General features: G+C 52.7%; 11 protein-coding genes across 11 annotated transcripts; 4 read left to right on the top strand and 7 right to left on the bottom strand.

Moving 5' to 3' along the window:
- The first annotated feature begins 8 nt into the window (after positions 1-8).
- Positions 9-809, top strand: V1518DRAFT_418505 (uncharacterized protein). Its single transcript, XM_066904556.1, has one exon. The coding sequence runs from the start codon at positions 62-64 to the stop codon at positions 743-745; it is 684 nt and encodes a 227-aa protein (XP_066758669.1). The 5' UTR covers positions 9-61; the 3' UTR covers positions 746-809.
- Positions 809-4,365, top strand: V1518DRAFT_418503 (uncharacterized protein). Its single transcript, XM_066904555.1, has 2 exons — positions 809-1,710; positions 1,758-4,365. Exons 1-2 carry the CDS (start codon positions 838-840, stop codon positions 4,284-4,286), a joined length of 3,402 nt encoding a protein of 1,133 aa, XP_066758668.1. The 5' UTR covers positions 809-837; the 3' UTR covers positions 4,287-4,365.
- V1518DRAFT_308448 (uncharacterized protein) lies at positions 4,314-5,172 on the bottom strand. Its single transcript, XM_066901113.1, has 2 exons — positions 4,781-5,172; positions 4,314-4,727 (listed from the first exon to the last, which is right to left on the bottom strand). The coding sequence occupies exons 1-2, from the start codon at positions 4,947-4,949 to the stop codon at positions 4,342-4,344; spliced, it is 555 nt and encodes a 184-aa protein (XP_066758667.1). The 5' UTR covers positions 4,950-5,172; the 3' UTR covers positions 4,314-4,341.
- A 715-nt stretch (positions 5,173-5,887) lies between these two features.
- Positions 5,888-9,065, bottom strand: V1518DRAFT_418498 (uncharacterized protein). The gene is made up of 7 exons (XM_066904554.1): positions 8,679-9,065; positions 7,848-8,628; positions 7,584-7,784; positions 7,435-7,524; positions 7,332-7,382; positions 7,159-7,277; positions 5,888-7,099 (listed from the first exon to the last, which is right to left on the bottom strand). Exons 1-7 carry the CDS (start codon positions 8,912-8,914, stop codon positions 6,076-6,078), a joined length of 2,502 nt encoding a protein of 833 aa, XP_066758666.1. The 5' UTR covers positions 8,915-9,065; the 3' UTR covers positions 5,888-6,075.
- Positions 9,066-9,097: 32 nt separating this feature from the next.
- On the bottom strand, positions 9,098-11,697 carry V1518DRAFT_418495 (FAD/NAD(P)-binding domain-containing protein). Its single transcript, XM_066904553.1, has 4 exons — positions 10,954-11,697; positions 10,610-10,899; positions 10,245-10,556; positions 9,098-10,180 (listed from the first exon to the last, which is right to left on the bottom strand). Exons 1-4 carry the CDS (start codon positions 11,242-11,244, stop codon positions 9,196-9,198), a joined length of 1,878 nt encoding a protein of 625 aa, XP_066758665.1. The 5' UTR covers positions 11,245-11,697; the 3' UTR covers positions 9,098-9,195.
- A 315-nt stretch (positions 11,698-12,012) lies between these two features.
- V1518DRAFT_418490 (major facilitator superfamily domain-containing protein) lies at positions 12,013-14,376 on the bottom strand. The gene is made up of 6 exons (XM_066904552.1): positions 14,132-14,376; positions 13,808-14,068; positions 13,614-13,760; positions 12,592-13,566; positions 12,435-12,542; positions 12,013-12,377 (listed from the first exon to the last, which is right to left on the bottom strand). The coding sequence occupies exons 2-6, from the start codon at positions 13,991-13,993 to the stop codon at positions 12,129-12,131; spliced, it is 1,665 nt and encodes a 554-aa protein (XP_066758664.1). The 5' UTR covers positions 13,994-14,068; positions 14,132-14,376; the 3' UTR covers positions 12,013-12,128.
- Positions 14,377-16,460: 2,084 nt separating this feature from the next.
- V1518DRAFT_418484 (tRNA synthetases class I-domain-containing protein) lies at positions 16,461-19,996 on the bottom strand. Its single transcript, XM_066904551.1, has 3 exons — positions 19,742-19,996; positions 19,640-19,680; positions 16,461-19,587 (listed from the first exon to the last, which is right to left on the bottom strand). The coding sequence occupies exons 1-3, from the start codon at positions 19,869-19,871 to the stop codon at positions 16,564-16,566; spliced, it is 3,195 nt and encodes a 1,064-aa protein (XP_066758663.1). The 5' UTR covers positions 19,872-19,996; the 3' UTR covers positions 16,461-16,563.
- Positions 19,997-20,079: 83 nt separating this feature from the next.
- On the top strand, positions 20,080-21,159 carry V1518DRAFT_418483 (uncharacterized protein). Its single transcript, XM_066904550.1, has one exon. It carries the CDS (start codon positions 20,146-20,148, stop codon positions 20,947-20,949), a length of 804 nt encoding a protein of 267 aa, XP_066758662.1. The 5' UTR covers positions 20,080-20,145; the 3' UTR covers positions 20,950-21,159.
- Positions 21,160-21,697: 538 nt separating this feature from the next.
- On the top strand, positions 21,698-22,739 carry V1518DRAFT_418480 (mitochondrial carrier domain-containing protein). The gene is made up of 2 exons (XM_066904549.1): positions 21,698-21,858; positions 21,917-22,739. The coding sequence occupies exons 1-2, from the start codon at positions 21,750-21,752 to the stop codon at positions 22,708-22,710; spliced, it is 903 nt and encodes a 300-aa protein (XP_066758661.1). The 5' UTR covers positions 21,698-21,749; the 3' UTR covers positions 22,711-22,739.
- V1518DRAFT_418478 (uncharacterized protein) lies at positions 22,690-24,519 on the bottom strand. Its single transcript, XM_066904548.1, has 3 exons — positions 24,309-24,519; positions 24,105-24,262; positions 22,690-24,048 (listed from the first exon to the last, which is right to left on the bottom strand). Exons 1-3 carry the CDS (start codon positions 24,444-24,446, stop codon positions 22,893-22,895), a joined length of 1,452 nt encoding a protein of 483 aa, XP_066758660.1. The 5' UTR covers positions 24,447-24,519; the 3' UTR covers positions 22,690-22,892.
- A 91-nt stretch (positions 24,520-24,610) lies between these two features.
- V1518DRAFT_418476 (uncharacterized protein) lies at positions 24,611-27,404 on the bottom strand. The gene is made up of 5 exons (XM_066904547.1): positions 26,998-27,404; positions 26,668-26,937; positions 26,520-26,619; positions 24,910-26,468; positions 24,611-24,856 (listed from the first exon to the last, which is right to left on the bottom strand). Exons 1-5 carry the CDS (start codon positions 27,323-27,325, stop codon positions 24,672-24,674), a joined length of 2,442 nt encoding a protein of 813 aa, XP_066758659.1. The 5' UTR covers positions 27,326-27,404; the 3' UTR covers positions 24,611-24,671.
- Positions 27,405-27,821: the final 417 nt, after the last annotated feature.

Here is a 27,821-nt window from a genome sequence, read left to right as displayed (position 1 = left end):
TTGCAGCAGCATCGTGAAGAGCTCATCGCTGGTCTTCTACGCGGGCATATACAACCACGCCATGTCTTCGACGCTCAGACGCGCGCTGTCGCGGCATGCGGCTCTACGCGGATCCGGCTTGCCGTCCCGACGTCTCGCCTCCTCCGCGCCATCAGGTTCCCCCACCGCCGCCTCCGCCGACATCGCACTTGAACACCCCATCCGCACTCTCACGCAACCCATTCAACCACCCACCTCCCGCGCCGCCATCATCCGCCGCTCCGTTTTCCGCCGCAGCTGGATCTGGCACTACATCATCCTTCTTGCTCTTGTGGGCTCGCAGAACATCAACGTCATGCGGCAAAAACAAGAGTACAACGAGACGAAGCGCCGGTACGCGCGCAAGATCGACGTGCTTGAGCGAGTGATCGGGAAGATCAAATCTGGGGACTACGATCGCGAGCACGGCGTTGATGTTGATGTGGACGAGCAGTTGCGCAACGCGGAGCTTGATATACAGAATGAACTTGGTAGCGGCGTTGCTGGCGAGGAGGAGGAGTGGAGGGAGCTTATGGAGTCGCTCGAGGAGCAGGAGCTGGAGTATAGGACGGTGCGCGATGAGATCCGGGATCGGCAGACGAAGGCTAGCAGCGCGAAAGCGACGGCGACAGTACCTGATGTGGAAGATGCAGCCATTGTTGAGCAGAGCGCAGCTGTTACGGAACCGAAGACAGCGGGCGAGGTCCCGAAGAAGTTGTTCCTGTAACGACTTGGAAGCCAAAAGTGTTTTACTGCTTGTACATATGTATAATAGAACTAATGCTCCGTCTACACGCTTCGGCTTCCTGTTCGCGACCGATGATCTACACACCTCGTAACAATCACGTGACGCATCTATACCCGCGTCGCGTCCACTCCAGCATCAACATCGGCATTAACGCGACGACATGTGCGATGTTTTTCGACGAAGAGGACGACGAAGAGACACAGCGTAAGCGGAAATTGATCGCCGCTGACTACACTGACTCCGACGACGCGTACGAGGAGGAAGAAGTCGACAACGTCGAGCGCGATGGTGACTACGAGTCCGGCGGCGACAACGACGATGACTACGATGACGATGACGACGCGGTGCTGGATCCTTCGCTCCGCGCGGCGTCATCATCTACGCGTCGGCCGAGAGGGGTCGAGGATTTCAGCGAGGACGAGGATGTGGATGAAGATGAGGACGGCGAGAATTTACATGATAACCTTCGCCTCGCTGCTGGTTTCCGCGTACCCGCTGCGTTGCGCCGTGTGATAGGTGCTACCAAGTCCGGCAAGAGGCGCGGGAAGGCAGTTATCCGCGAGCAGGAACCCTCGGATGAGGTCAAGATTCTACTCGGCCAAGCAAACCAAGCCTACGCGACCAACGACCTCGACGAAGCTGAACGCATTCTGGCAGAAGTTATCCGCATCGACAACCATGTCTACGCTGCATGGAAAACGCTAGGCGAGATCCATAAACAGCGTGGGGATATTCCAAAGTGTTTGTTGGCGTGGATCTCGGCGGGGCATTTACGGTTAAAGGATAGCGAGTTGTGGTCGATTTGTGGAAAGTTGTCGTTCCAGATCGGACAGGTCGATCAGGCGTTGTATTGCTATAATCGAGCTATTCTTGCAAATGGACAGGACGTTGAGGCGATTTTTGAGCGGGGACTTGTATTTAAGAAGATGGGCAATTTGTCGAAGGTATGACTTGCGCGGTTCACTCTTTGATGCGCGGCTAATGGACATAGGCGCTTGAAGCGTTCAAGAAAATTCACGATATGCTCCCCGAGGACCTTACCGTCATCAAAGAACTTGCCTCTATACATGTTCTGCAGCACAACATGACCTCGGCCACAAAACTCTACGAAGACATTCTCGCCGCCTCACAGGCCCCCGCTCGCGCTGCACAACCGTCTTCACGTTCCAAGCGCGGCTCCAAGGCAGCTGCCTCATCTTCATCAATGTCGGCCCCGGAATTCGGATGGTCAGAACTCAATATCCTCGCGGAGCTCTACGGCGCCCAAAAGGAGTGGCTGAAGGCTATCAAATTCATCAAATCGACTGCGCGATGGCTTCTGCAGCGTCAGAACGAGCGCTTTTGGAACGACGTACCCGACGACAACGACGACGAGTACGACAAAGACAAGGCGCAGCTTAATCGGCATTTCCCAATTACGAAGAAAGACGATGACGACGCACTCGCCGCATACACACTGCCATTGGATTTGCGGGCAAAGATGGTAATATACAGACTCAAACTCGGACACATCCCTGCCGCGATCGACCATGCAGCATATTTACTTGCGGAAGCGGAGCGCGAGGACGCAACGAAGGAGGATAAGCGCCATTACGCGGACTTATTCCTCGATGTGGCGGACGCGCTTATGGACGCGGAGCAGTATGAGCTTGCGTTGTCGTTGTACATGCCGCTTGTAGAGATGGAGGAGGACTATGCCACGCCGCAACTCGTCATGTCGATGGGTCGTTGTCTCCACGGACTTGGCGACTTTCTGCAGGCCGAGACCGCGTACAGGACAGTTATGGCCAATGACAAAAATAGCCTTGATGCGCGCATCGCGCTCGCGGAAGTATACGAAGCGACTGGGAAACGGCACGAGGCGCTCGAGCTCGTAAACGAGGTCATGCGACTTCGACGACAGCAGGAGAGAGCCAAAGCTGCTGCAGCGGCCGCAGCCGCTGCTGGGGATCGAGGTCATGGAAGCGGATTGATCGAGCCTGAGATTGTTTTACGCGCGGCTGTTAACGGGCGTATGAATATGGACGTGGACCAGCAGGACGAAACGGCGAACGACGAGATGGTATCCTTTTTCATTGCCAATACGGACGGCCACACGAAGAGCAACGTCGGCAGACCCCGGAATCCCGCCAACGCGTCCCAGCAGCGTGTGCGCCCAACCAGGGCCGAGCGGATTCGTGCGGAAGAGCTCGCGAGCGAGATTGTCGCCGCGAAGCTGCGGCGGTTGCGACAATACCAAGACGGTCTGCGCAAGGGAAATCCCGTTGCCGTGGCAGAGTGGTTACAGGCCGCTTCGGAGCTAGTGGATATGTTTACAAACACCAAGGCGTTCTTCCCGTCGGATAAGTATCGTCTCTTCCGTGGGTTCTCGGTGACTGCAAAGCGACGCGAGAAGAAACTTAACTTGAACGACCGCCTTCGCGGCATGGCGACGCGGTTGCAGGAGAATTTTGACGACGACGAGGACGACGAGGAAGCTGCGCGCGAGGCGGAATCGTTCAAGAACGCGACCGAGTTCCGCGGTCTTTCATTTGACGGCTGGTTCACCATTTTCATGCAGTACGCCCTCAGCCTGACGTGGCACGAGGAAGTCGAGGACGCGTACTCGGTGCTGCGCCGCGCGAAGGACGCCAACGTATTTGTGCAGGACAAGGAGCGTGTGCGCATTATGGATCTCGTGCATTTTTCGTGCGCGATACATTCCGAGGATTACAGGACCAGCATGGAGCTTGTGCGCGGGCTGATTTTGCGGCAGGAGACGATGTTTAGTCCTATGATGTACAAGTTGTTTCTCGCAAGCGTACCAAGCGGGGTTAGAGCGCAGGACATGTTTAATCTGGCTGGGACGCAGAAGTATTTGCTGCGGCAAGTGAAGGGACTTGATTCTGTCGTGCAAGGTCGCGCTATTGAGGGTTCGCTGAAGGTTGCCGCTCACGCCACATCGTCAGGCACCTCGGAGACCCTGCGTAAGGAGGCTTTGCCGATGCTGTTGACTCTCTACGGCCAGATTCTCGCTGCAAGCAGATCCCACGTGCCCAGTTTGAGTTACTACATGCGCTCGTTCGAGATTGTGCCACGCGACCCGATGGTCTTGTTTTCGATCGGGCTCGCGCATTTACACCGGGCAATGCAGCGACAGACTAATAATCGCCATCTGCAGATTGTGCAGGGATTGAGTTATTTAACGGAATATGGTCGCGTGCGAGTGGAAACTGCGTTGTCACTATTTGACAACAATAGGCGCGCGGTATGGGCGGAAGAGCAAGAGGTCAACTATAACATTGGTCGCGCGTTCCATATGCTCGGGCTTTTGACGCTTGCGGCGAACTATTACGAGATGGTCCTGCAGATTGAACCAGTTACGGATAACGAAGTCGAGGGTGATGCCGAGTGCAAGGAGGTTGCGTCTAGAGATTATGATTTGCGAATGGAGGCCGCGTATAACTTGCAGCTCGTGTACATGATGAGCGGAAATTCACGGCTCGCAAGGATGGTGGTTGATAAGTATCTAGTTGTATGAGTAATTGGCGTTTTTCGGGAGACTTTCTTTTGTATTATTGTGTGCACTATGGATATTATGAATACACCTCTTCCGGTGATACTTTGAAGTTCTCGCCATTGGCTCGTATACTCTCCCGCTTCACATCCCGCTTCAGTGGTTTCCGCATATCGAAAGCGTCCTCCTCATCTGTGCTGCTTCCGCTGCCGCCGCCGGAATAGTACCCGACAACCCGTCGGTAGACAGAGTATCCAAAGTCTTTGTACATTCCGATTGCAAGAGCGTTAGTGGAGCGGACAAAGAGATCGATAAAGTAGGCGTCGTAAGGCGGTCCTTCGGACCTGAATTCGAGGTTATCGACAAGCGTCCGCGCGAGTGCGATCCTACGATAGCGCGAAGACACTGAGAGGCACGTAATGTGAGAGTGCCATTCCTTGCCTTTGCCTTCCGCCTTTCCCATCACTAGCACGTTGTTAGCACCAGAACTCGCCTCCGTCGATGGTGGCATAACATACTGTAACCAGTGATCTCGCCGCGCGGGTTCTCGCTGGAAAAGAAGAGTGTCGGCCATGTGGTGAGGTATGAGAGGTAGAACGCGATATGAAAGTTTTCGGTCAGGACGTCGAGGTTCACATCGTCGACACGGAAGAGATCATCTGCGTGGAACGGCTTCAGGGAGGTCATTATGCGTTGTGCTGTGTGGGAGATCTGGAGGGTGGAAGTACGGTGCTGTTGTCGGGGATGTAGGGTCGTGTACTGCGAGGCGTGCTTCGCGAGAATGAGTGGGAGACGACGAACTTTGGCGCGATTAGCTGCAGACTGCTACAGAAAAAAGAAAAGTTAGATATGATCAGTTTATTGACTTATAAGACCTTTGAATGTCGAACTCAATGAGATTGAATGGTTAGTTCTTCTACACAGATACTATAAGGTAACTGGTACCATATGAAAGCAGCGGAGTCATCAGAACAAGCACAGCAGGCATCGTTACCAAGTGGTGAAGACCCGAACCACTTTTACATCGCCTCCAAGTGTCAAGAGCTCAGCGACAGAGTGTATCGCTACCAATAAAGAGACTCGGAAAAGCGATTCGCTACAATATCATGGACACAGGCAAAATCGCATAGCTATCACTTGTTGTGGTGAACGTCGTACAATAGCTGATGTCTGTCGATGTTGAAACTCGACCTCAGCGAGCTTGATGCGCAACGATCATCGCCATGAACGCAGCGTCGCTTCGCCGATAGCGCTGACAGTGGCAGTATGTGTGTTGTCCTAGCGCATTGAGCGCTGGGCGCTGCTGCGCTGCCTGGCTTGTAGAGAGCTTGCTGAAGGGACACTCTACCATTGGAAGCGGGCCAACGTCCACGTCCTGCAGCGTTTACTGTCAGCATGAGTAGCTGAAGTTTTCACTTGAGACTTGTTGATCTCCGCCCGTGGCCATTTTGATCAGACTCGTGAAATTAGACTACGGAGAAGGCGTCGTCCAACAGCGCCGAGTTTGCGACAGGAACCGCAACCGGATCGGGCTCGTTATGCGCGGACAAGCTGGGGGAAATTATATCGCAAGCTGTGACGACGCCTGCTGCGTCGATTCGCTTTGTTCTGCTATCATCAATATAGTATCTTTCGTTGCGTGTCTGACTGCTTTATTCGTCATTGGATCATTCGTATTGTGCTGACAATTGCTGGAACACTGATCAACGCTCACGACTTCTGGAACACACTACTTAGACATTACAGCACGAAACATCGAAGTAAACCCTTTATTTTCCAAGTATATTACACATTTGTGAACCAGATCCGTACGTTATAACCCCTCTCCGCTTTCCAGTAACGCCGCAAGAGTCGACGCCAGCGTCTTCCCGATCTCCCAATGTCCTATCCGTCGCATCAAGTTAATGAACCCATTCAGCATGCCTGCTTCCGCCAGTCGTGGACTGTCGTATTGAAATCCGTACGCGGCCTCGATTAGCATCAGTATTTCCGTACTGTCAGTGTCTAGAATTTCCAGTTCCGGGAAATCTTGGCCTTCATTCAACATGTTTTCGTCGTCGTCCTGTTTTCGTTCCTCGTTACTACCCTCTCCGCAATCAGCGAATGCGCTGTGTGCGTCTCTACTGCTCTCATCATGTCCAAAATGCATGTAACAATACCATATCACAGCAGCCTGGAATAGGCAACGCGGCACATGTATCCCCGGTTCAGCCCCAAACTGGAAGTCGTGTAACTGCTTCTGCATCAGTGCCGCGTGATATACGCACCGCTTCGCGTTCGGAGTAGCTGCCCATGCCCGCGATATTGCTAGCGAAGCCGTATTGATCTCCGTCACATGCCGGGTCGCAGTGGCTACCAGCAAATCGTCGTCCGTAAACAGAGTGATGTGTACTGAATGCCAAAGGACCATCAAACAAAACTGGTCATGTCCCTCGCCATATCGTTGCTGCTGCGCAAAGTTGCAGTACCACTGCATCAAATCCGCTACGAATGTGTCAGTGGTTGGGCCGTCAAGTCTGTTTGAAGTCCGTCGTTCGCAAACTGCAGCGCTAATACCCTCCAGAATGCAGTATGCAGAGAACTGGCCTAGTCTAGCGCCGTCCTGGGGTATTGCGCGCACGTAGGAAAACCCGATTGAACCGCCTGGAGACGAACTGCTTGACGACGAATTCATCAAGTCCTCCCGCATCAATGCTGTCCAGGTGTCAACTGTCCGCGCTTCGAATAGCTCATTGCAAGCTACATTCGGCAACCTTCCGGAGTGATGCCTTAACAATGGTTCATGATTAAATATCCGTGCCAACTCCGCGTCGTGTATATACAAGGCAAGAACCACTCTGCATTCATTTCAATTAGTTCTCTGTTGCCGACAGGTACATGCGTGCACAGTACATACCGATTCATCTCCTCAGAACGCGCCCAAGACCGCCACACATCATTCAAGTCACTCTTGTCTAGATCTTCCAATTGAATGACCGGATTGCAACTCGGGACAAATTTGCCGTGCCTGGCCCACTGCAAATCATCTGTTAGTGCTCTAGTGACAATCTCAAGTCCATGTGCACTTACAGCAACAACGAGTCCATGGCAGGCTTCAGCTATTACTAAATGCTTTGGATTCTGCACACGACATCAGTAACCGGGTTCTTACAGAAGAACAACATTAACGTACACCAGACAGTAATGCAAAGGTCTGGCCTATTGCTGCAGCCAGAACGGTGCACTGCGACTCAGCAACATCGCTTGATATCAAACTTTCCCACTAAATCATAATGCTGTTAGCCAGATTGTCATTGCTTCCTAAATCGAATCTCTACTTACCGACGCCAAAATTGTCTTGTTGAGCCACTCAAATATCTTCGTGCTTTGACCAGTGGTATTGTCTGATCCGATAAACAGACTTCCGATAGAGCACATTGAAAACAAAAGAAACGAATTCTCGGAAGCCGAACCTAGCGTGGGAACGTGAAGCAGCGGAAAGATAGGGTTGAAATGAGTGAAGTACAGTCGCAAGCAGAGGTTCTACCAAGCAGTCAGTCAGTCAGTGTTCTTCCAACACAACAGGACATAAGTAGGCAAACGTACCAGATAGTCCGTTGATGGTACAGATTCGCTATACGCAGTTGGAAGTAACTTTGTTTTGATGAGCGTTCTATACTGTTCGTCGATGTTGATCCGGCCCTGCCCTGCAGAAACTCTTCTTGATTGTCCAGGAATAGCTTGTGATAGCACCCGATCTGACACACGATCCACAGAGCCGCGTGAATCTTTCCGTCGTCGTGAATACGAACTGGAAGTGCTAATCAAAGAGACATTTCCCGAACTGTTGCTTACATTACTTGTAATGGCGTTCTGGTCGATACCAACAAGGAAGTCGCCCATAATTAGCGAAATTGTGTGGTCTAACGAGAAGCTATTGCCCGAAGAAGTGCTTTGCTGAGAATACGGAACTTGCGGAAAGGCAGCAGAAGCATAATCGGACGTGATGTTATTAAGCGCATCTTGTAAATTTCGAGTCTGCTGCTGGCTTGCTGGTGTTCCATCCGAGCTTTCGTCGATATCTGACGGCTGCAACAGCATCGATAGAGGCGTAAGTCCTAGCGGTTCAACTAGAGTCGAATCCGGTGCAGAGGTAGCATCAACATCTGGCATAGTCAATTCTTGTAGCGACTCAAAGGTGGAACCCGTAATCTGTAGGTCATCAGGGCTCGTGGAGTCCTCGCCCAAGACACTGCTCGATAGCTGTTCAGAGGCGGAATCAATAGATGCTGGCGCAAGAGATCCTTTTTGTCGCGTGCTGATCTCTTGATCTATCTGCTCCTTTGGGACGCCATGGAATGATTTCGCATGCCTCGCCAAAGTGTCCCTGAACAAAGTCAGTATCTAGTGTGGGTCATTCAACATTAGTTCACTCACCGCCGAACGAATCCTTTCCCGCACCGTCGGCAGATGAAGGGCTTTTCTTTCGTATGAGACCGGAGATGGCGAATGAGATGCTCGGACTTTGAAAATAGTCGCAGACAAATATGACACCGCCGCCCCGCTTCTCCGTTCACCGATGATGACCTGGCACTCCTCGAAGCGCGACTCGTATCCCATCGTATGGCGTCCATCAACGACGAGGACGCAGCGGCACGCCCCTGAAGCTCCATCGTTCAGACTTCAATCAGATTCAAAACCAAAAAATTGAAGCGGAAATACTGTAGCAAGTCTGACGAGACGGTTGCGTTATCGACACGGATCCGCCTGAACCCATGTTTCGCGAAGTTGCGGGGTAAATTGCGGGGTAATCGCTAACAGTCCACAACCTTTGTACCTTCCAATAACCACTAAAGTTTGAGCATTTTCATTCGTTTATTATCAACTACTGCAAATTACTACAACCAAACCCCTACAGCAATCAGGAAGGCTAATGAAATATCCCACTTATCGGCTAGTTGCCAGCAAGCATTTTGCCTAGTTCAGCAGCCGCATTATCCAGTTCCTCCTTAGTGGCGCACGCAGCAAACACGAGCCGGTCCGGTCTTACAATCACATACTTCTTTCCAGGCAGCTCTTGCTGAATCCGGTGCTCATTATAGTATTTCGGCGCGGGACGTCCAAGGCACAGGGGCGAGGCCGCAAACTCCTTCGCTGTTGCGATACGCATGATTCTTTGCCCGGCTGCACGAGACGCTCCAGAGTTGATGGCTGCAGCCTTGCAGTCGTGTACGATAAATGTAGCCTCCTCGGCACGTAGATTCGAATTAGAGATGGCGTCTACATCTTGAAGATCTTGCCACTCGTTTTCATAGTCAGAAGACTTGCAGAGAACAATGAGTTGAAACCAACTCTCTTTGGTCGATTCAAAAATAACGTCATCAGTGAACGTAACCGCCGGTATTGAATCCCGATTATCAAGCGGGAAGCAGTAAACCTGAGGTAAAAACACGCCGCCAGCATATTTAGGAAGAAATCCCATGCCGGGTTCAAACACGTAGCGGGTCATGCCATATCGTCGGGCGCCCATTTCGAGCCAATGCTTCCAGCTCGGCACCATCTGGATCAATCCCAAATAAAAATTGCGAGCAAAGATCTTCAAATGATTGGCTTCGACGACAAAGTTGCCGTTCTCAACCGTAGCCCGTAGCGATCGATCAAGCTGTTGTTTGCGCTCTCGCGCCCATGCTGTCAGAAAATCGGGATAATCTGTAAAATTAGGCCTGCAGACCATCGCGAGACGCCATGCAAGTGCGGAAGAGTCGCGGAAGCCCGAAGCAATACCTTGACCTCCGAATGGGGGAAATACATGGGCAGCATCACCGCAGAGAACGACTCTTCCCAAAGACCACTTGTTGCAAGATCTGGCAGAAAACGCGAACGGTCTGCAGCGAAGCACCTTAATGCAGTCGTCTGGAAAAGCAATTTCATCCTGCAGTCTGCGAATCCCAATTATTAGCACAGACCTGTTTGTAGCTGAGAATGACAGCTACTGTAACTCACCCATACCAGCTTCCAGGATGTGTGATGTACGGAAACACAATTTTCTTGATACTCTCTTCCTTGGCCATCTCATTGGGGTCCTCTCCATGAGCAACAACGAACTCAAATCGCCAAAGTCGATCGTTAGGAAGTCCAAATCGGCCGCACACCGCAGGTCGCGTAGGATTGCACAAGAATCTGAAGTTTACAGGAAAGAACTTCAAATATACATCCTCTGGTGTGTATCCGAGAGCCCACAACGGAAAATTTGGATGAGACTGCGGCGTCGGCAAAGTAATCTTCCAGTTTAATGCGACCCACGTCTCGTCGTACCTATATTTGTTAGATTGCGGCGAGCAACAAAGCCCAAATGCGCAGCAACTTACTTTGCCGTACTTTTCTCCAGCAACACACCTCGCGGCTCAAGATAGTTCTTCCGAATGAATCCGGTACGACCATCCGCGCCAACTAAGAACTTGGCTCTCACGGTATGCATTCTATCGGTCTCATCTCGGTACTCCACATAGGCAAAGTCGCTATCTTCATACACGCGAACAACTTCAGACTTAATGCGAAGGTCGATGGTCGGCAGGCTCTGTATGATATCTCTGATGCTTCGTTCGAGAATCGGCTGCTTGTGGCAGATGAATCCAACGTGACCAGTTCCGCCCTCAGACTAAACGAGAGGTTAGTAATGGAAGTCACAAGATCTTTGGCAGTAGGTGCGTACGGTACTGTAGTCCATCACCATAAACGGCTTCTGGTCAAGAACTTTCTTCGTACCGCCGACAAAGTTGAAGTTTCCCATGCAGCTTCCGATTTCAGAGTACAAGTTATCATACACGCCAATGCTTTGTAGGATTCGGATACCATCCTCGTCTAGCACAATGCCGCGGGGGTCGCTGGCAATCTCGCTGTCCTTGTCAAGAACGATGCAGTTAATGTTCATGCGACCAAGCAGCGCCGCAAGCATGCCGCCAGTCGGGCCGCATCCGCAAATCAATATATCTGTGGTCTCCATTGTTGCCGTCACTTTGCAGAATCAGAGAATCTTCGAACGCGAGTCGGTTGTATGGGAATGGGATATATGCCAGAGGTTCTCAGGTACAGCTCTGCAATCTGGGGTCAGAGAGTATCAGTTATATTTGGTTGGCAGATGCTGTGGCGACCGCCGGAACTCCGAGACATGAATCCACGCTCCGAGTTGGAAGGCAGATCGGCGCGTGCGCACATAGCGTATGTGGTATCTATCAGACGGCAAAGCGGAGACTCTGTCGTCTTGACGACAGGGTAGCATACTACCGCATTGTGTGTGCCCAAGGGCACCACAAACACAAAACCAGTGCAGACCTTGTTCGTACCCCGCACATGTGGAGATTTTGCCGGTGGAGTCAAATGTGGAGAAGCATATGAACCGGTGGAGATCAAAATGTGGAGATGACGCGCCGCTCGAGGAGAGGCACAGGTTCTGAGCCCGCCGCACCAAACCGCCAACTTGCCCCGCAGGCTGCAGCGTTGCCAGTGCTAAGTTCACCAGCCGTTGCCGCTAACAAAGACGTCTGATCTACAAAGCCATTTTTTCTTACGACTAAGAAGATTAGTAGCGTTTTGCTCTCAACTCCGGCTTTGAAACTGTTATTCAGGCAGGTGGATTGGAAGTTTGCGAAGTTGCGTATCGCTTGTCGCTTCTAGTACGCGCTGTGGAGCTTGCAGCTTGCGGCTCGGGAGCTCCTGCAACAACACCGAGCCTGACATATCTTATATTACACCGACTGGATTATTTATTGACTTCTGACTTGTCATTTGATTATTCCTTGTATTTACAATGCGGAATCATTCGATTACTAACTAAATATCAAATATTCTTGAAAAACGAGACCTAATCGTCTGAATACAATTCCATTGTTATAGAGAATGCACCTTATGATTCTTCGTCAGTCTCCGCATAGTCTTTCCAAAGTACGTGAAAAACACCAACAAGACAAGCGCACTGCCGGCTGTAATTCCCATCAACAGCATAACCGGGGGATTGTATCCTGACGCGACAGCCCAGTTGTTTGCAAAGTATGTTGAGCCGAAGCCGAACGTGTTCTTGCATACCGTCGCAATGACCATGATTTCACCGGACACAGGTTTGTAGCAGTCTACGGCGTACTGTGTTTAAAGTCAGCAGGTTCACAAAGTAAAGCGACATTAAACTCAATCACGTACTGTGATGGACACGGTTGGCAGAGCCACAACGACATATCCGAGGAATCCAAAGCCGAGAATCACGACTATGCGCCAGTCCCAGCCACGGTCCCACCCTACACCAATAATCTTATACCATTAGTGAGCACAAGAAGAGGCAGCAGAACTAAGCACTTACCACCATGGAAACGACGGTCATCACGATCAGAGGGGCCAACGCAATCAATCGCATTTCGGGCTCACGAATACCGTTATTGCGCATCGTTTTCTGTTTCGCGATCCAGTCAGATACGGGACCGGCAGTTAACAGCGCGATAGTGCCGCCAACGACAAGCGCAAAATTCGTCAATCCAACCGCGCCGGTGTTAAAGTTGTACGGGGACGCCGTGAACGCAGCAGATTGCAACAAGTTGATCATAAGCAATGCGTTGGCAGCGCCGCCCATGACCATAATCGAAAGTGCGATAATTGGAAAGAAGATCAAATTGAAAGGTGTTATGACGTGTCGCGCAATTGTCTTCCATGCGTGTCGGTCGATAGGTTGAATGAGCTTGAACTGCGCCTTTGTCGGCTTGCCTCTTCCCAGACTGCTATCGACTGCGATTCCATTCTCGGTGTCGAAGTTCTCCATGTGCTCCGCTGCTTCCGTTGATGGTTTCATAGTGGCCGACTCCTCTACGCTAGCTGCTGGCGTATTCGTGTCAAGTGGTAAGTGAGTCTGTCTCTCACGAGTATATCTTGTCTCTGGAAACAGAAATAGGAGAGATAACACGTTAAACCCTTGTACGATGGCACATGCCCAGAAAAACCATCGCCAAGACACATGTTGCGCGACACCGCCCGAAATAATTGGTCCGAGAAACAGCCCATTGAAGTAGCAACAAAAATACACGCCGACGTACTTTCCGCGCTCGTGCAGGAAAAACATGTCCGTGATGATCATCGGCAACAGACTTTCATTGATTGCCGCTCCAAGACCGGTGATGATGCGCGCGCCTAAGAACGAGTTGTACGACTGCGCGGCTGCTTGCCAAATGTCGCCACCCAGACAGACGAGGCCGCATACCAGCGTCACAAAGCGCCGACCGTATAGCTCAGCTGTTGGTACAATGATAAAATTTGCGTAGCCAAGAGACAGAACAGTTGCGCCAGTCTGTTGAAATTAGCATTGTACGAACGCCAAGTATAGAAGTAGCTCACCAGTAGCGCAACATGAGTCGCCGACTTATTCCACAACAAGATGTAAATATTGTCTAGCGGTGCAAGCGACAAATTGGTGATAACGCTGATCAAAACGAAGCATCCTTGATTGATGAGCACTATCCACTTCCAGATTGGACTCCAGTTCTGTTCAAGTCAGCATCACTTTCCCGTCTCACGCCAGAGCTCCTTACCAATGGATCATCCAAATTCTCACTCGGCTGCGGCACCAGCACCGCGCCGCTCTGTTCGTTGTGCAAATGCGCTACGGCTCTGCCGTTTTCGTCGCGCATAATTTCAGTGCCCGGTAAGACCTCGACGCCGACTTCGTGATCATAGTCCTTCTCCGACGGTGTGAACGCGTTCCTGATTTTCTCCATAGTCCAAGATGAAGAGTACAGAAGAGTGCAACCGGAGAAATAAGTGTCGGGAAAGCTAGGGCACTAGCAGATTGCCTGATTTTGAAGTTAAAAACGAGGACAGCTATGACACTGGTATATATATCCTGGTGCGCGTACACGCGGGGTATTGCCGCCGAACCTGTCATCGTCTCCACCATCGTCCAAGCGCCAGACTGACAAACACAGCGTAAATCCTCAGCGTGTGTGAATCATACATCAAATCGTCATCAAAAGCTCTCCACAGGGCCTGGCATGTGCGCGCTGTGGAGAATTGGAGATGAGCTTCGATTGACTCGCCAAAATGTGGGGAAGCGCTACAGGCGGCTTAAAATGCGGGGTAAAGTTTAATATCAGCCTCTTCGCGTGCGGCGTGGCTTGCTCCGCTCGCGGACCGCCGGCATATGCGCACGCCGAGCCTTCCACTGCGAGTCTGCTCAAGCCGCTGCCACTACTGATGTCCGTTTAAGTGTATCTAGCAGTGAATCTACAACTATCTAGCTATCTGGAAACCGCTGGACACGTAATAGACCGCAGAGATGCTAGATTTTGACAAATCCAATTGCTCTATCTAGCGCCTAACATCCATTTTTCTGAATCGTAGCTGCTGCGCTTTACTAAGCTGCAAAGATATAGGCTTTAATACATTAAAACGAGCCGCCTTAAACTCTTAATGTAGTTCAATATCATGTCTCCAATTTATCAACGTCGCGCGCCCCGCATGGCCCCGCATTTGGCTGAGGCGGGGTCATTAACATCTAACAATGCTGTTTACACATACAAACACGCCTGGCCTGACTCTGGTAATGACACGTAGCACAGTGGCATCTAGTGCCTAAAAGAAACCCAACTCTCCGCCAGTCTTTACCAAATCCCCGCTGCAGCCATGCGGCGCCATACGAGGGAGTGGACAGGATCACAGAACACTGAAGACGTCAAACTACACAGCAGCAAGACTTCCACACATATACAGTTAAAGGGCCCATCTAAACATATTCAAATATCTTCCATGCTGTTCCCGTGACATCCGGACTCCACGCATATACGAAATACATACATTCAAACCCTCATATAGCCATCGCGCACACGTCGCCAACTGTGCCTGCTGCGCATGCTTTCGCTCAGTTATGATATATCTAGAATGTTGCATGCACTCCGAATCACAAATGCGGAGAAGGGGTATAACAGTCTCGTGTGACACAAGAGCGGCGTAGTGTTCGCGTTCGCGGAATGCTGATACTTCCGAACTCCGGAGTTTGCTGCTCCATACCTGCAGTAGTCGTATTAGGAGCGCTTCATTGGCAATAACATAGACATTTAGCACCCAAACTCAGAGCATCAGCAGCAGCATTGCGGTGGACAAGAGTCCAGGCCACTTCGACACCTCCCGCCCCACGATAAGCAACCGGAAATACATGCCACTCTATCCCCACCGTATCGTTCCTTCTCACACAAGCACTCGTGAATAACAAGCGAATTTAACCCCGCACCCCCGCCGTCGCTGCTTGCCGACGCCACGATATTCAATTCGAGCTGGTTTCAAATACGAGAGCGCCGGCTCAGACCGACGGGGATAACTCAAGCAACATCATGCATACTATTCTGGTGCGTTTACACGGAAAATTTACACTACTGTCCAGTGACGCTCTCCCTCGACTCTGCACCCATAACATTCGCGCCATCAAAGCGCACTTCCGATGAACTCTCTCCACCTTCAGTATCGCCATCGCCACTCGTTACACCTCTCATTCCCCCTCTGTCCCGCACGTACCCCGTACTCCGCCCGTATACACACACCATGGCGCTAGGCAGAGACGACAGTGACAAAAAGAGCGAGCCAAGCGACGACAACGAATATAAACGTGCATTCAGGTTCATCCTTGCCAGCGGCAAATGCGCGCCCTACGTTCGTCCCCCCCTTCACCCCGAACCCCCTCAGTTTTTTCAACTGCTCATCGAGTATTTGCTAACTTGCGCAGTCATTCAACTTCCTCTCGTGCCTTGCACGGGAATCCGCGGGCATGAATATCGGGCCTGGCGAGGACTCGTGCATTAAGCAGTTCAACGAAGTTCGTTCCTGTATCCGTCGAGAGACTGGCCGTAAATAATCGAGCACCGCCTTCACATCACCCCCGTTACTACTGCATGCATATCACATCATGTCTACTTACTCATACGCCGGGAATAGCGCGCTCTCATGACCTACTAGACAGTACACGCATTTGACCGAAGGATAAGCCGAACTTATCGGGCCGAAAATTAGAGATTGATACACCTCTCTTGTATATATATCACGCACGCGAAGACATACACACTGCTTATAAGTTAGATACGTTTTGACGCTTTTGGGAGTTTTGTTTTGTTTTGTTTTGTTTTGTACATCACGCAATACAGGTTATCGTAGTCTCATGCTACTTCATTTCGCTTGGCTACAATCATTGTTAAGGTCGGAGTTCATGACTAATGTGCAGTAGCTTGCTAGTCTCTTGATAATAAAACTTGGCTATATCCTATTGCTTTTGTTTCAAGTCGTACAACTAAAAAAACACCCTTTATACCTTCAGCAAACGCAGCATAAACCTGGCCTCCTGCACGCTCTGCTCCTCGTTCGCAATCGCATCCGCCGCCCCCGCACCATCCGCAAGAGGTTCAAGCCGCCGCTTCAGAGCCTTCGTCAAAAACGGTTCCTGCTCGACAAATACGTCTGCAAGCCCAATGCCATCCTCGAGCATCTTGTACTGCACCAAGACATCGTCGGTGGCCTGCAACCCCGCTTTCTTGCGCAGACGTTGCACGCGGTTGATAATCTCGCGCGCAAGACCTTCTGTCTTGAGTGATGGGTATATCGTCGTGTCCAGTACAACCAGAACGTCTTGGTCTGTGTTGGTCTCTTGGCCGTGCGCAACACTGTCCTCGCCGAGCGCTCGTATGACTTGCAAGTCACCCGCCACGAGATCGATCCCGGCAACCGTGATCTTACCGGCCTCCAAAAAGGTCTTCACGTCGTCCGACGCCAGAGCGGGTAGTGCCTGTTTTACTTTAACGATATCCTTGCGCAGTTTCTTGCCGAGCGTGGGCCAGTCCGCCACGCACTTGTACTCCACCCCATACGCGGCCTCGTCGGATGTGAAGACAATATCCCGCACGTTAAGCTCCTCGACGATGTACTGCTCCAGCCCCCGAATGTCGTTGAGGTACTGCTTGTCGGAGTGGATAACTACCAGCGTCTTGAGCGGAATCTTCAGACCTATAGTCTTCTTCTCGCGCAGCGCACGCGTCAGCTCGATCACACGCTGCATGCGCCCGACAGCGCGCTCGACATCTTCGTTCTCGAGATCAACCCGCGCCTCGGGGTATGACAAGAAGTGGATTGAACGCGAGTCTTCTGGCAACAGCTCGACCGGGATGTACGGACGCAGGTTTTGGTAGATGTTATCGGTAAGGAACGGTGTGAACGGCGCCATAGTCAGGCACAGCGTGAACAACACTTCGAACAGCGTGTTCAGTGCTGCGACCGAGTCCTCAACGCCAGACTCGCCCTTTAGGCGCCGGCGGTTGAAGCGAATATACCAATTTGTCATGTCGTCGATCAAACTCAGCAGCCGCGGCACGACAGTGTACAAACGGTACTCCGCCATCTCCGCGTGCACAAACTGAATGAGCGTCTGCAGCGACGCCAAAATCCACTGGTCCATAACGTTCGTGCTCTTCAAGTTCGGGTCGTACACAAAGTCGCGATTCTCAGTCTTCTTCAAAAGGGCAATGTGACCCTCCCAGAACTTGTAAGAGTTCCACCACGGCAGCAGCACCTTTGAAACAATCTCTTTGACGCCCTCCTCCTTGAACCGCAGAGTCTCAGCGCGGATGACAGGCGAGTTGATCAAATACAATCGCAGCGCGTCTGCACCGTACTTGTCAAGAATAAAGTTCGGGTCGGGGTAGTTCTTCAGACGCTTAGACATCTTCTTGCCGTCTGCTGCCAGAACGATACCAGTAACGATGCAGTTCTTGAACGGTGAGGTGTTGAATAGATGTGTTCCGAGAACGACAAGAGTGTAGAACCAACCACGAGTCTGATCAAGACCCTCGCAGATAAAGTCAGCAGGGAACGCACTTTTGAACTTGTCGGCATTCTCAAATGGGTAGTGCTGACTAGCGTATGGCATGCTGCCAGATTCGAACCAACAGTCGAAAACCTCTTCAACACGTCGGAGCACGCCCTTGCCCTGCTTCGAGGGAATTGTAATCGCGTCGATGCTGTCGCGGTGCAGATCGGTAATAGGAGGGCATCCCGACAGCTCCTCCAGCTGCTTGACAGAGCTGATCACCACTATCTCTTCGTAATCGTCTGAAACCCACAGAGGGATGGGCGTACCCCAATACCGGTTTCGCGAGATGTTCCAGTCGCGCGCGTTGGCGATCCAGTTCGAGAATCGCTTCTCCTTGATCGCGCTTGGGACCCAGCGGGTCTTGGCAATGTTGTCGAGCATGTCGGGAATGATCTCCTTAATGCGCACGAACCAGGCAGGCACGGCGCGGTAGATGAGCGGGGTGTCAGAGCGCCAGCAGAAGGGGTAAGAGTGCTGGATCTGCGCGTCGACAATAAGTGTGCCCTTCTCCTTGAGGTACTTGATGATTTTGCGGTCAGCGCCCTTGACGTACTCGCCCTTGAAGTCGCGGACCTTGTCGGTGAAGAGACCGTTGTCGTCGACGGGGTTGGGCGGGGGACGGTCAGCGGTGACCATGCCGTTGTCGACGGCAACGTTGAAATCCTCCTCACCATAAGCGGGAGCCTGGTGAACGACGCCGGTACCGTCCTCTGCAGAGACGTAGCTCGCAGTGACGACGCGGAAGCCAATGTCCTTGTACTCCTCGTAGAAGTAGTCAAACAGAGGCTCATACTCCCAGCCCTTCATGCTGCTGCCCTTCAACCGGTCAACAATCTTGAACTTCTCCTTCTTGGGGTTCTTGTAGAGAGTGGTGATGAGCGACTCAAGAAGAATATAATTTCGGTTGGCCTTCTCGTCATGGATTTTGATGTACTCGTATTCAGGGTTGACGGCGACCGCAAGGTTCGACGGCAGAGTCCAGGGGGTTGTCGTCCAGGCAAGGAGTGCGGTGGTGGGGTCGCTTTTAAGCACGAACGCAACGACGACGGCAGGATCAAGAACATCCTTGTAGTTCTGCTGGGCCTCAAAGTTGGACAACGGAGTTGTACAGCCAGTGGAGTAAGGCATAACGCGGAAACCGCGGTAGACCATGTTCTTCTCGTAGAGCTGTCCAAAGACCCACCAGACGGATTCCATGAAGGTGAGGTTGAGCGTCTTGTAGTCGTTGTCGAAATCAATCCAGCGACCCACACGGTCGATGGTGTTCCGCCACTCGGAAGCGTACCTCATGACAATAGCACGGCACTCGGCGTTGTAGGCGGCGATACCCATCTTCATGACGTCGTCCTTGCCGGTAATTCCGAGGGTCCGGTCGATTTCGTGTTCGACGGGGAGACCGTGGGTATCCCAACCGAAGCGGCGCTCGACGTAGTGGCCGGTCATATGGGCATATCGAGGGACGATGTCCTGGAGCAGTTAGCACGAGATGACTGAAGAATTGCGCGCGCAGTAGACATGCTTTAACAGTCGAAGCGAGAATGTGGCCATAATGAGGGGTACCTAAGAATATCAGCACTAGTCCGTGGCGTAGAATGGCGACGAATTGTTGAATCAGACGTACCGGTAGCGAATGGGGGGCCGTCGTAGAAAGCGAAGGGCTTCTTGCCCTCAGACTGCTTGACGCTGGTGATGAAGGCATCCCACTCCTTCCAAAGCGCGAGGACCTTTTCCTCCTCCTGCGGGAAGTTCATTGCAGCGTGATCTGGAGGGATAAGAGCGTGGAACGGCGGAGAAATCGAGCGCGGGGAACACGGTCGCAAGATGAGGGTCTGAAATATTTTTGTGTGGATGAGTCAAGAGCGTGACGCTGAGCGCGCGCTGCAGTGACTGTAAAGACGTGCGGCTTCTCGCACGCGCCTAGACAGTGGGCGTCTATGACTTTGTCGCCGGCAGTTGACCACCAGACGCATACGGGCAGCACCGAGCAGAGGCCGCGCGCTCGTTGGAACTTCATTACAGACGGTCATGAGTGAGGCCTCCCGAGGGTCACCGGCTACCCTGAAAGGCGACGGCAGTAGCAGCTCAGCGAATGCGGACGCCTCGGCTCCAGTGCAGACAACAACTACATCAACAGCACATCTGCGACGGCCTCGGGCATTATCGTTTCCGTTACACCGAGGCTCAACGAAGGCGGGTGCAGGCATGTCGAGGGGAAGCGGCAACGGCGTGATGCCACCGGCATGGCGTAACCCGGAAGCGTCGACATCTACACCATTCTTTGGCATGCCAGGCGGGGAGGACGACGAGGACAAAGATGACGACTACGAGAGTTCTGTGTCGTCATACGCGGGCTCGGATGCTGCGACTTCAGACGAAGAGTCGAGCGCCCCAGCGCGAAGCGCGAGCATAGTGAGTAGCGCGAGTACGAGCACAGCCAGCATTGCCACCGAACGTGCCCCAACCGAGACCTCCAATACCGAGCCTATGGACGGCGACTTCTCGTCCGCGGAATACGTTACAAGCCGGCTACTTCAAGCATTCGACGCAGTGATGCTGGACCGGGTTGTCGTAGTGCAGGCGCAGAGTTCGGGACTGCTGAACGCCCGGGCGCGGGAGCTAGAGCAAGTAGCGGCGCAGGCGACACGCAAGATGCAGCAGACGCGGGCGTCATATGTGGAAGGCCTGCGAATCATCAAGGAGGTGCAAAAAGATCTGAAGTGGGTGCAGCGCCACGTCGACGCGGTGAAGCGGAAGGTCGCAGCGCGGTATGTCGAGGAATACGCAGAAGCACGCCGACTGATTCCCGAGATCATCGACAGGCAGCTGTAGGGGACGGAGTGGAGTGTATGATATGTGATATATAGAAGCGGGTGCGACGCGGCGCGGCGCATGACTGACGACGTGACGCGTGATGGAGTTTTGGCTTGGTTTGTTGATTCTTCCTTTCTGTGCGAGCATCATGTAAATATAATCTCTTCAAGGGCACCAGTTTCTGGCGTAGGTCTCATAGACATCCGTGGAGCAGTGCCAACGCGCGTGTCTGATCGACCGGGTCTGCCGATCGTAGTCCAAACACTTCCGCGTAGACGAAGTCCCGTTGCGCGCATGTGAGCGCGCAGGCGAGCAGCAGTGCGAAACCGAGGGCCACGTGCCGCAACTCTACTCTTCATAGTTCGTAGCCTCCTCCCGCCACAGCTTGTCTGCTTCTCCGGGGAAGCAGGGTGTTGTGTGCTCAAGACTACAGCGCAGATTCGCCTGGCAACGTCGGTGGCGTGCGAGGCGGCACCGTCACGGGATGCAGCCACCGCACCAGCGCGATCTCCGCGTCCGCGCCGGTCTTGAGACTGCAGCGACGTGCTGATTCATAGACTACAGCCAACGTCTTGTCATCTTTTAAGTCCACACGACCTCTCAGTATGCGCAAAAGAGAACGCTTCGGAGGGCAGTGCGGAGACGGCTAGCTCGTGAGGCGCTCAGCCTCGGACGAGCGCGTGCGGCGGGCAGCGGGGCAAGGGCGCCGCATACAAGGCGGCTCATAAGCTTCTCGCCATATATTTCTCCACTCCATCCCCGTCCTCCGCACAAGCTCACCCCTCCCATAACGCCTCTTCACACACCCCCACTACACCATGTCTGACTCTCCCGAGATAGACACTACCGTTGCCACCTCCGCGTTTGCCGGCCAGCTCAAGTCATTCGCGGCTGGCGGTGTCGGCGGCATTTCCGCCGTCCTCGTTGGTGCGCACTTCTTATGTTCCCGCATTCTGATCCTGACTGACCGAATGATCTCCCACAGGCCACCCCTTCGACCTTATCAAAGTCCGGCTGCAAACAGCAGAGAAAGGCATGTACACCGGCGCCCTCGACGCTCTTCGCAAGACCGTCGCGCGTGACGGTCTCCTCGGAGTCTACCGCGGCGTCTCCCCGCCGCTCCTCGGCGTGACTCCCATGTTTGCCATCTCATTCTGGGGATACGACCTCGGAAAGCGCATCGTCGCCTCCGTATCCCCGCCTGCTGGCCTCAACGGCGACCTCTCCATCGCGCAGATCTCCGCCGCAGGCTTCTTCTCCGCAATCCCAATGACCCTCGTCGCCGCGCCGTTTGAGCGCATCAAAGTGCTCCTCCAGATCCAGGGCCAGGACGGCGTGGTTAAATATAAAGGACCTCTTGACGTCGCGCTCCAGCTCTATCGAGAAGGCGGCGTGCGCTCTCTCTTCCGCGGCTCTGTGGCGACCCTCGGCCGAGATGGTCCTGGCTCCGCGATCTACTTCGCCACATATGAGTACCTCAAAGATCTGCTCACACCCGCCGGCGCGTCCATGTCTCTCCCCGCCATCAGTTTCGCCGGTGGCATGTCTGGCGTTGCTATGTGGGTCACCATCTTTCCCATCGACACCATCAAGTCCCAGCTCCAGTCCTCCTCCAAGGCAACCTCCATCACCCAGGTCTCCAAAGCCATTTACGCCTCCGGCGGCTTCAAAGCCTTCTTCCCCGGTATCGGCCCCGCCCTTGCCCGCTCCTTCCCCGCTAATGCAGCCACGTTCGTCGGTGTAGAGCTCACCCACAAGTTCTTTGACAAATACACCTGAAGTAATAAATTTTCTCTGTATATCTACTACTTCAGCCAGCCTTCTCCTGTCCCCATATCCCCCCGCACCACCCACGCCTTGTGGATCGCAGGAGACACATCGGTGGCATCAACTGCACCATATTGGTAGGGGCTGGCGTACAAATGAGAGTGAACATAAATTCCGTTATATATGTATTCTCTCTACCGCTCCAGCCACGCCTCCTCCCGCTCCCACATATCTCCCCGCGCCGCCCATGCCTCGTGGATCGCGGGAAAACCTCCCGACGGCATTAACCGCACAATCTGGTTGCGCGCGTAGATATTCGCCTTCACGAGTCCCTGATCAATCAAGCTCACACACAAATTCTCCACTTCCGCGCCTGTCCATGCATCCTCCTCCGACCCAATGGGCAATACTCTCGCGCGCTGCTCGCTGGATCCTCTTAGCCGCGTCGACAGTCTCACCCCCACCAACAACTCCTCATATGATAAATCCCCGGCCCCACGTCCGCCCGCGCCATGCCGCACATGCTCAAGCGCGATCCTCCTGAACAGATTTCGCATGAGAATAACGACGCCGCGCGAACGTAGCACGACAAATAAGCGTTTCCGCAAAAACCATGACATATGCTTCGTCAGATGGGCGTTGTACGCATACATATCGCCAACCCGTAGTGCGCGCTCAAGCGGCTCATACATCATCTGCAACTCCGCGCCAGCAAGCGAGCTGTCTTCGCCACCGCTGACGGTATCATACAATGCGCCATGCGCGTACCTCCCCAATCCCCGCGTGCCGATTCCAAGTAAGATATTCACTGGAACTAAATATGTCAATATCGCACGCATATTGTGCGTCGCTTCTCCATGACAATTTTTAAACGCCCAATATAGATGCTTCCGTGCCCGAAGTAGCTCTTGTCGCAATAAATAATATCGCCCAAGATAATACCGGAACGTAACCCTCTGCGAGCGTGGATATGCGCTGAACCGCATATTCAAGGTTGCCATATTCGAAATAACCGTCGCGCACGTGTACGGTTGATTCAGTGTGAAATACGAACGACATAACAGTGCCGCGATGTGTAAAAGCACGCCTTTCTTCATCGATGCAAGGTCTTCAACGGTCGCGGTCGGTCGTTCCGCGCGCACGGTGTTGAAGAACCGTAAGAGTGTCTTGGACATTTCCATTGTACGTGGCATCGCCGTCGTCATTTCTTCGCCATTGCCGCTAGCACCCCCCCCGCGACCATACATCCCGTCAAGTTCTATTGCGAGGGGGAGCATGAAACTGGTAATTACGCGTACTATATCACACAGCACTGCACCCTGTGGCCGTGAAAACGCATTCTGTAACTCGCTGTCCAGTAGTTATTAGTGCATACTACTTGTAAAGCATTATACTGTTGAACCCACCTCACTAATCGTTCGAGAAGAGGATATGAAGTCTCGATATAATACGGATCAAGGTCTCGCACGAATGTAACATACGCGACCACAAACTCGGCAAACGCAGGCCATTTACCCGCAAAATACTTTCGCGAGGCGACTTGTCCGGGGATGTCATATTTATTCTATCTTCGTCAGCTCTTCTCTCTAGTGGAATCACAAGGTGCGTACATCGAGGAGGTCGTTCTGCAATGAAGCTAAATCCGCAGAGGATACGTCGAGCACGAAAACCTCTGACAGCGCGCGAGGAGATTGTAGGCGCTTGCTGATTTCACCGAGTAGCGACGACAGCGTCGTCGGCGTGCCCATTGTGAATTGATGCGGTGGGTGATGATCCTGTGTGGCGGGCGCGAGCAAGGAAATCAGTTATTTTAAGACCCACAAAGAACAGCGGTTGAGCCGCATCGTGTGGCAAGCTCGCCCAAGAGGACTATTTTGTTTGTCCCAACGAACTTGATTCCACTCTTTGGTTGCGGCAATGCACCATATTATGACCATCTATTGTACACTCCCTCATCCCACACCTCCACTATCTTACATGATATAAAACAAATCCCCACAAAATGGACAAATCGTAACCGTCCTCAATATTCGCTCCAGCAAACTTCCCTCTACCGTCGCTACCCCGTCCTTTCCAACCGCGATCGCAGTCACCGTACAAAGACTGCAATGTCGTTGATTCATTGCCATCAGCGGTAGAAGTGTTAACGCACATACTTCTATCAACCGTCAGTAACCTCGTCAGCCCCCAATAAAGAAGGTGTCAGCTTACCCCACTTATGGCCCGTATCACGACACATACCAATACACCCTCCGGGAGACTCTTGGTCAAATATGACCTCGACAAACCCTCCACACGCGACACACTTCACCTCAGCTTCTTCCTCACCACCGTGAACCACGCCGTGCGACCGTATCCGATCCAGCGCGCTCTGCGCAAGCTCTTTCAACCGCTGTCCTTCAACCTCGCCCACCCGTGGCGCTACGTGCACCAAATACTGCGCGTGCTGGTATAGAACCTGGCAGGATGGCATGTCAAGGATCGGAGGATCCGTGTCGGAGATTCCCGCGTTCACGATAGCTGTTGCAAGGCCGACGCGCGTGTAGAGTTGATTTGTCACACGTAGACCACAGATTCGGTCTAACTCGTCACCACGATTTGCAGTAGCAGCAGTAACAGCCGCAATAGCAGGATCCATAGTACTGTTACTTTCATGACTATGCATCATGTTACTCGAAGCAGTTACTGCGGCAGCTGCGTCTTCCTTGTCGTCCTTGTTCTCTAGAAGCGATAGCGCCCAGTCATACAAACTCGCAAGCACACGCTCCCACAGCGCGCTCTCGGAGAACCACATCCGCGTGCGCATATCCTCAACCCACGTCGCAACGACGTTGCCGCTCACAGTCTGCAATCGCGCGTGCACAGTATCAAGCGCTTGTAACACCCACACCACTGCGCTCACGCCGCCAGCAGCAGCAGCCTGCATCTGCGCACACCACAGCATCGCACGCGGCGACATCTGTCCATCTCCCTTCGCATACTTGCGCAATACAGCATCCCAAAACGCGTCCTGAGCGCCGGCGGCTGTGTTCGGAATGAACATCAGCCGACTCGTCTGCTGCGACACGATCGGATAGCGCGGCCGATCCGCTGGTGTAAGTGTGTACAGCATTGCCGCGCCACCATATGCATCGTGCGAGAATCCGACAACCCGTGTCTCGACAGCGCTTACCGGCGCCGTCGCGGGCGAAGTGGACAGGTAGAGCTGCTTGCGCGACTCGAGTTGCTTTGCAAACGTCATGTTTGGAGCGTCGTAGAACGGCACAACGCGGCCGTCGCTCGCGTGGATCTTGGCGCTATTAAGCGCGCCGCCGGCGCTAATTAACGTCACAACGTGCGCATCTTCCTCAGCTTCGTACGCGACTATGGCGCCGGATACAGGCGCATATATGCCTGTTGGGAACTCGAGCATTGTGTTTGCGGCGCCAGAGCCTTCCACCGTTAGCAAGGTAGCGAAACCGGGTACTGTTGCAATGCAGTAGAATGTTGCAGCAGCACGAGGAATCCAAACTAGACTCGTGAACTCGGCTCGCGAACTCGTCACGATGCACTCCGCGGGGACTGCAGCCATCACCTTTGGCGACGATGTCGTGATCTCGCTGATGTCGAGAGTAACGATATGTACTGATCGTTTACTGGTGTAAACTGCAATGAAAACTCGAGCATTGTCCCCATCGCGAACAACCGGGGAAAACTTTAGACCGGTGATCCAAGTGTGTTCGTATACTGTAATAGTCTCCAACAGCTGTGGTGTGTTCTCGCCATCGGCGCTGTAATGCACAGTTAGAACAAGCAGATAGGTATAGAATCCAACAATTCACCTCCACAGATATATCTCCCCGTTCTCGTTCCCGGTCGCTAGTAACGAGAAGACACTATTATCCGGACTCACAGGTCCGCACGAGGCCGACCAGTCCATACCTACCAACACTCAGCACGATCCAAACCGCCTCACAGCTCTATACATACTGTGAAGTCTCATTTTTAGCAGCGTCTTGTTTGCGTAGTTCGTCGGTGATCCTTCAAGACTGTATATAATTTCACTAAGTACCCATCCAACTGTGTACGGTCCGCTCGAGATATTTCCCCGCTTCGGCGGTACCATGAGTACAACATCTAGCGGCGTGATGAGTAGTGCCAATACGCTATTCCTGGCAGCGGTAGTTCGTAACGGCGACCATTCCATCTGCAATATGATGAGATCTGTAGATCTATCTGCAATCGAAATGACGACATCTTCTATTGATCCGCGGCGTTAAGTTGACTTTCACCATCCACGCATGCAACATACACACATACCTTTGACATCAGACTGTAGCCATTGCCGTTCGCGCACAAGGCTAGCGTCCAGCCATGTAATCTCGTAGACATACTCTGCTTTCCACTTGCTCTTTGTTGTCTTGTCGCTCTCTCCAATCTGGTCGCTCGCTGTCGATTGGCCGTCCGTAAGACTACGTCCCCAATGACTTCCTACAGCAAAAGACAACAAATTTATGCCTGAAACTGTCCCGGAACCACCGCCCTGTCGTTTCATACATGTCACGACTAGTGGCCCTTCGGGTGACCACGACACGCTGCCGTGGAAGGCCGGCGTCATGTGCTTGGAAAATCTCAGGTCCGGAATCATTTTGTTATTGCTGCCGTGTGGTCATAGTGGACAGGTCAACTGTAGCTAGCTCGCTGAGGGGGAGATCAGCCGATGTTGTGGTGCACGACGCGTTCGCGTGCACGCGGCCGTGACAAACTTCACGAACCCCATTCGCAAAGTCAGAGTGATCGAGATATTGTACACATTTTCAACTTCAAACTACATTAATCTACGCAACTACCTAGTATAATTTACGAAATCAGAAAAATTATTGCACGTCTCGTCTTGGAGAAATTTCTCTCGGAGCTTGACTCTATGTTGCATTAATATCTCATCATGTGAAGTTGAAGGAGACCTGCATCTTCGAAGATGCCAAAGCGGCCGGCACCGAGGACTCAAAAAGTTAGCTCTTCTCGCTCCAAAAGTAAGCTCCATTGAGTTCAAATTTGCACGGCCCCGAAAGGCGCCGCGAAAAAAGAATTGCATAACTATTTCGCGCGCATGCAAGCCGCTCACAACACCCGCCACTTGGACG

The sequence above is a fragment of the Limtongia smithiae genome (assembly GCF_038497785.1).
Source record: "Limtongia smithiae strain NRRL Y-17922 unplaced genomic scaffold V1518scaffold_8, whole genome shotgun sequence".
In the NCBI taxonomy this organism is placed as follows: domain Eukaryota; kingdom Fungi; phylum Ascomycota; class Lipomycetes; order Lipomycetales; family Lipomycetaceae; genus Limtongia; species Limtongia smithiae.
The sequence above is the reverse complement of the archived record's forward strand: the minus strand, read 5'-3'. Positions and strand labels throughout refer to the sequence as shown.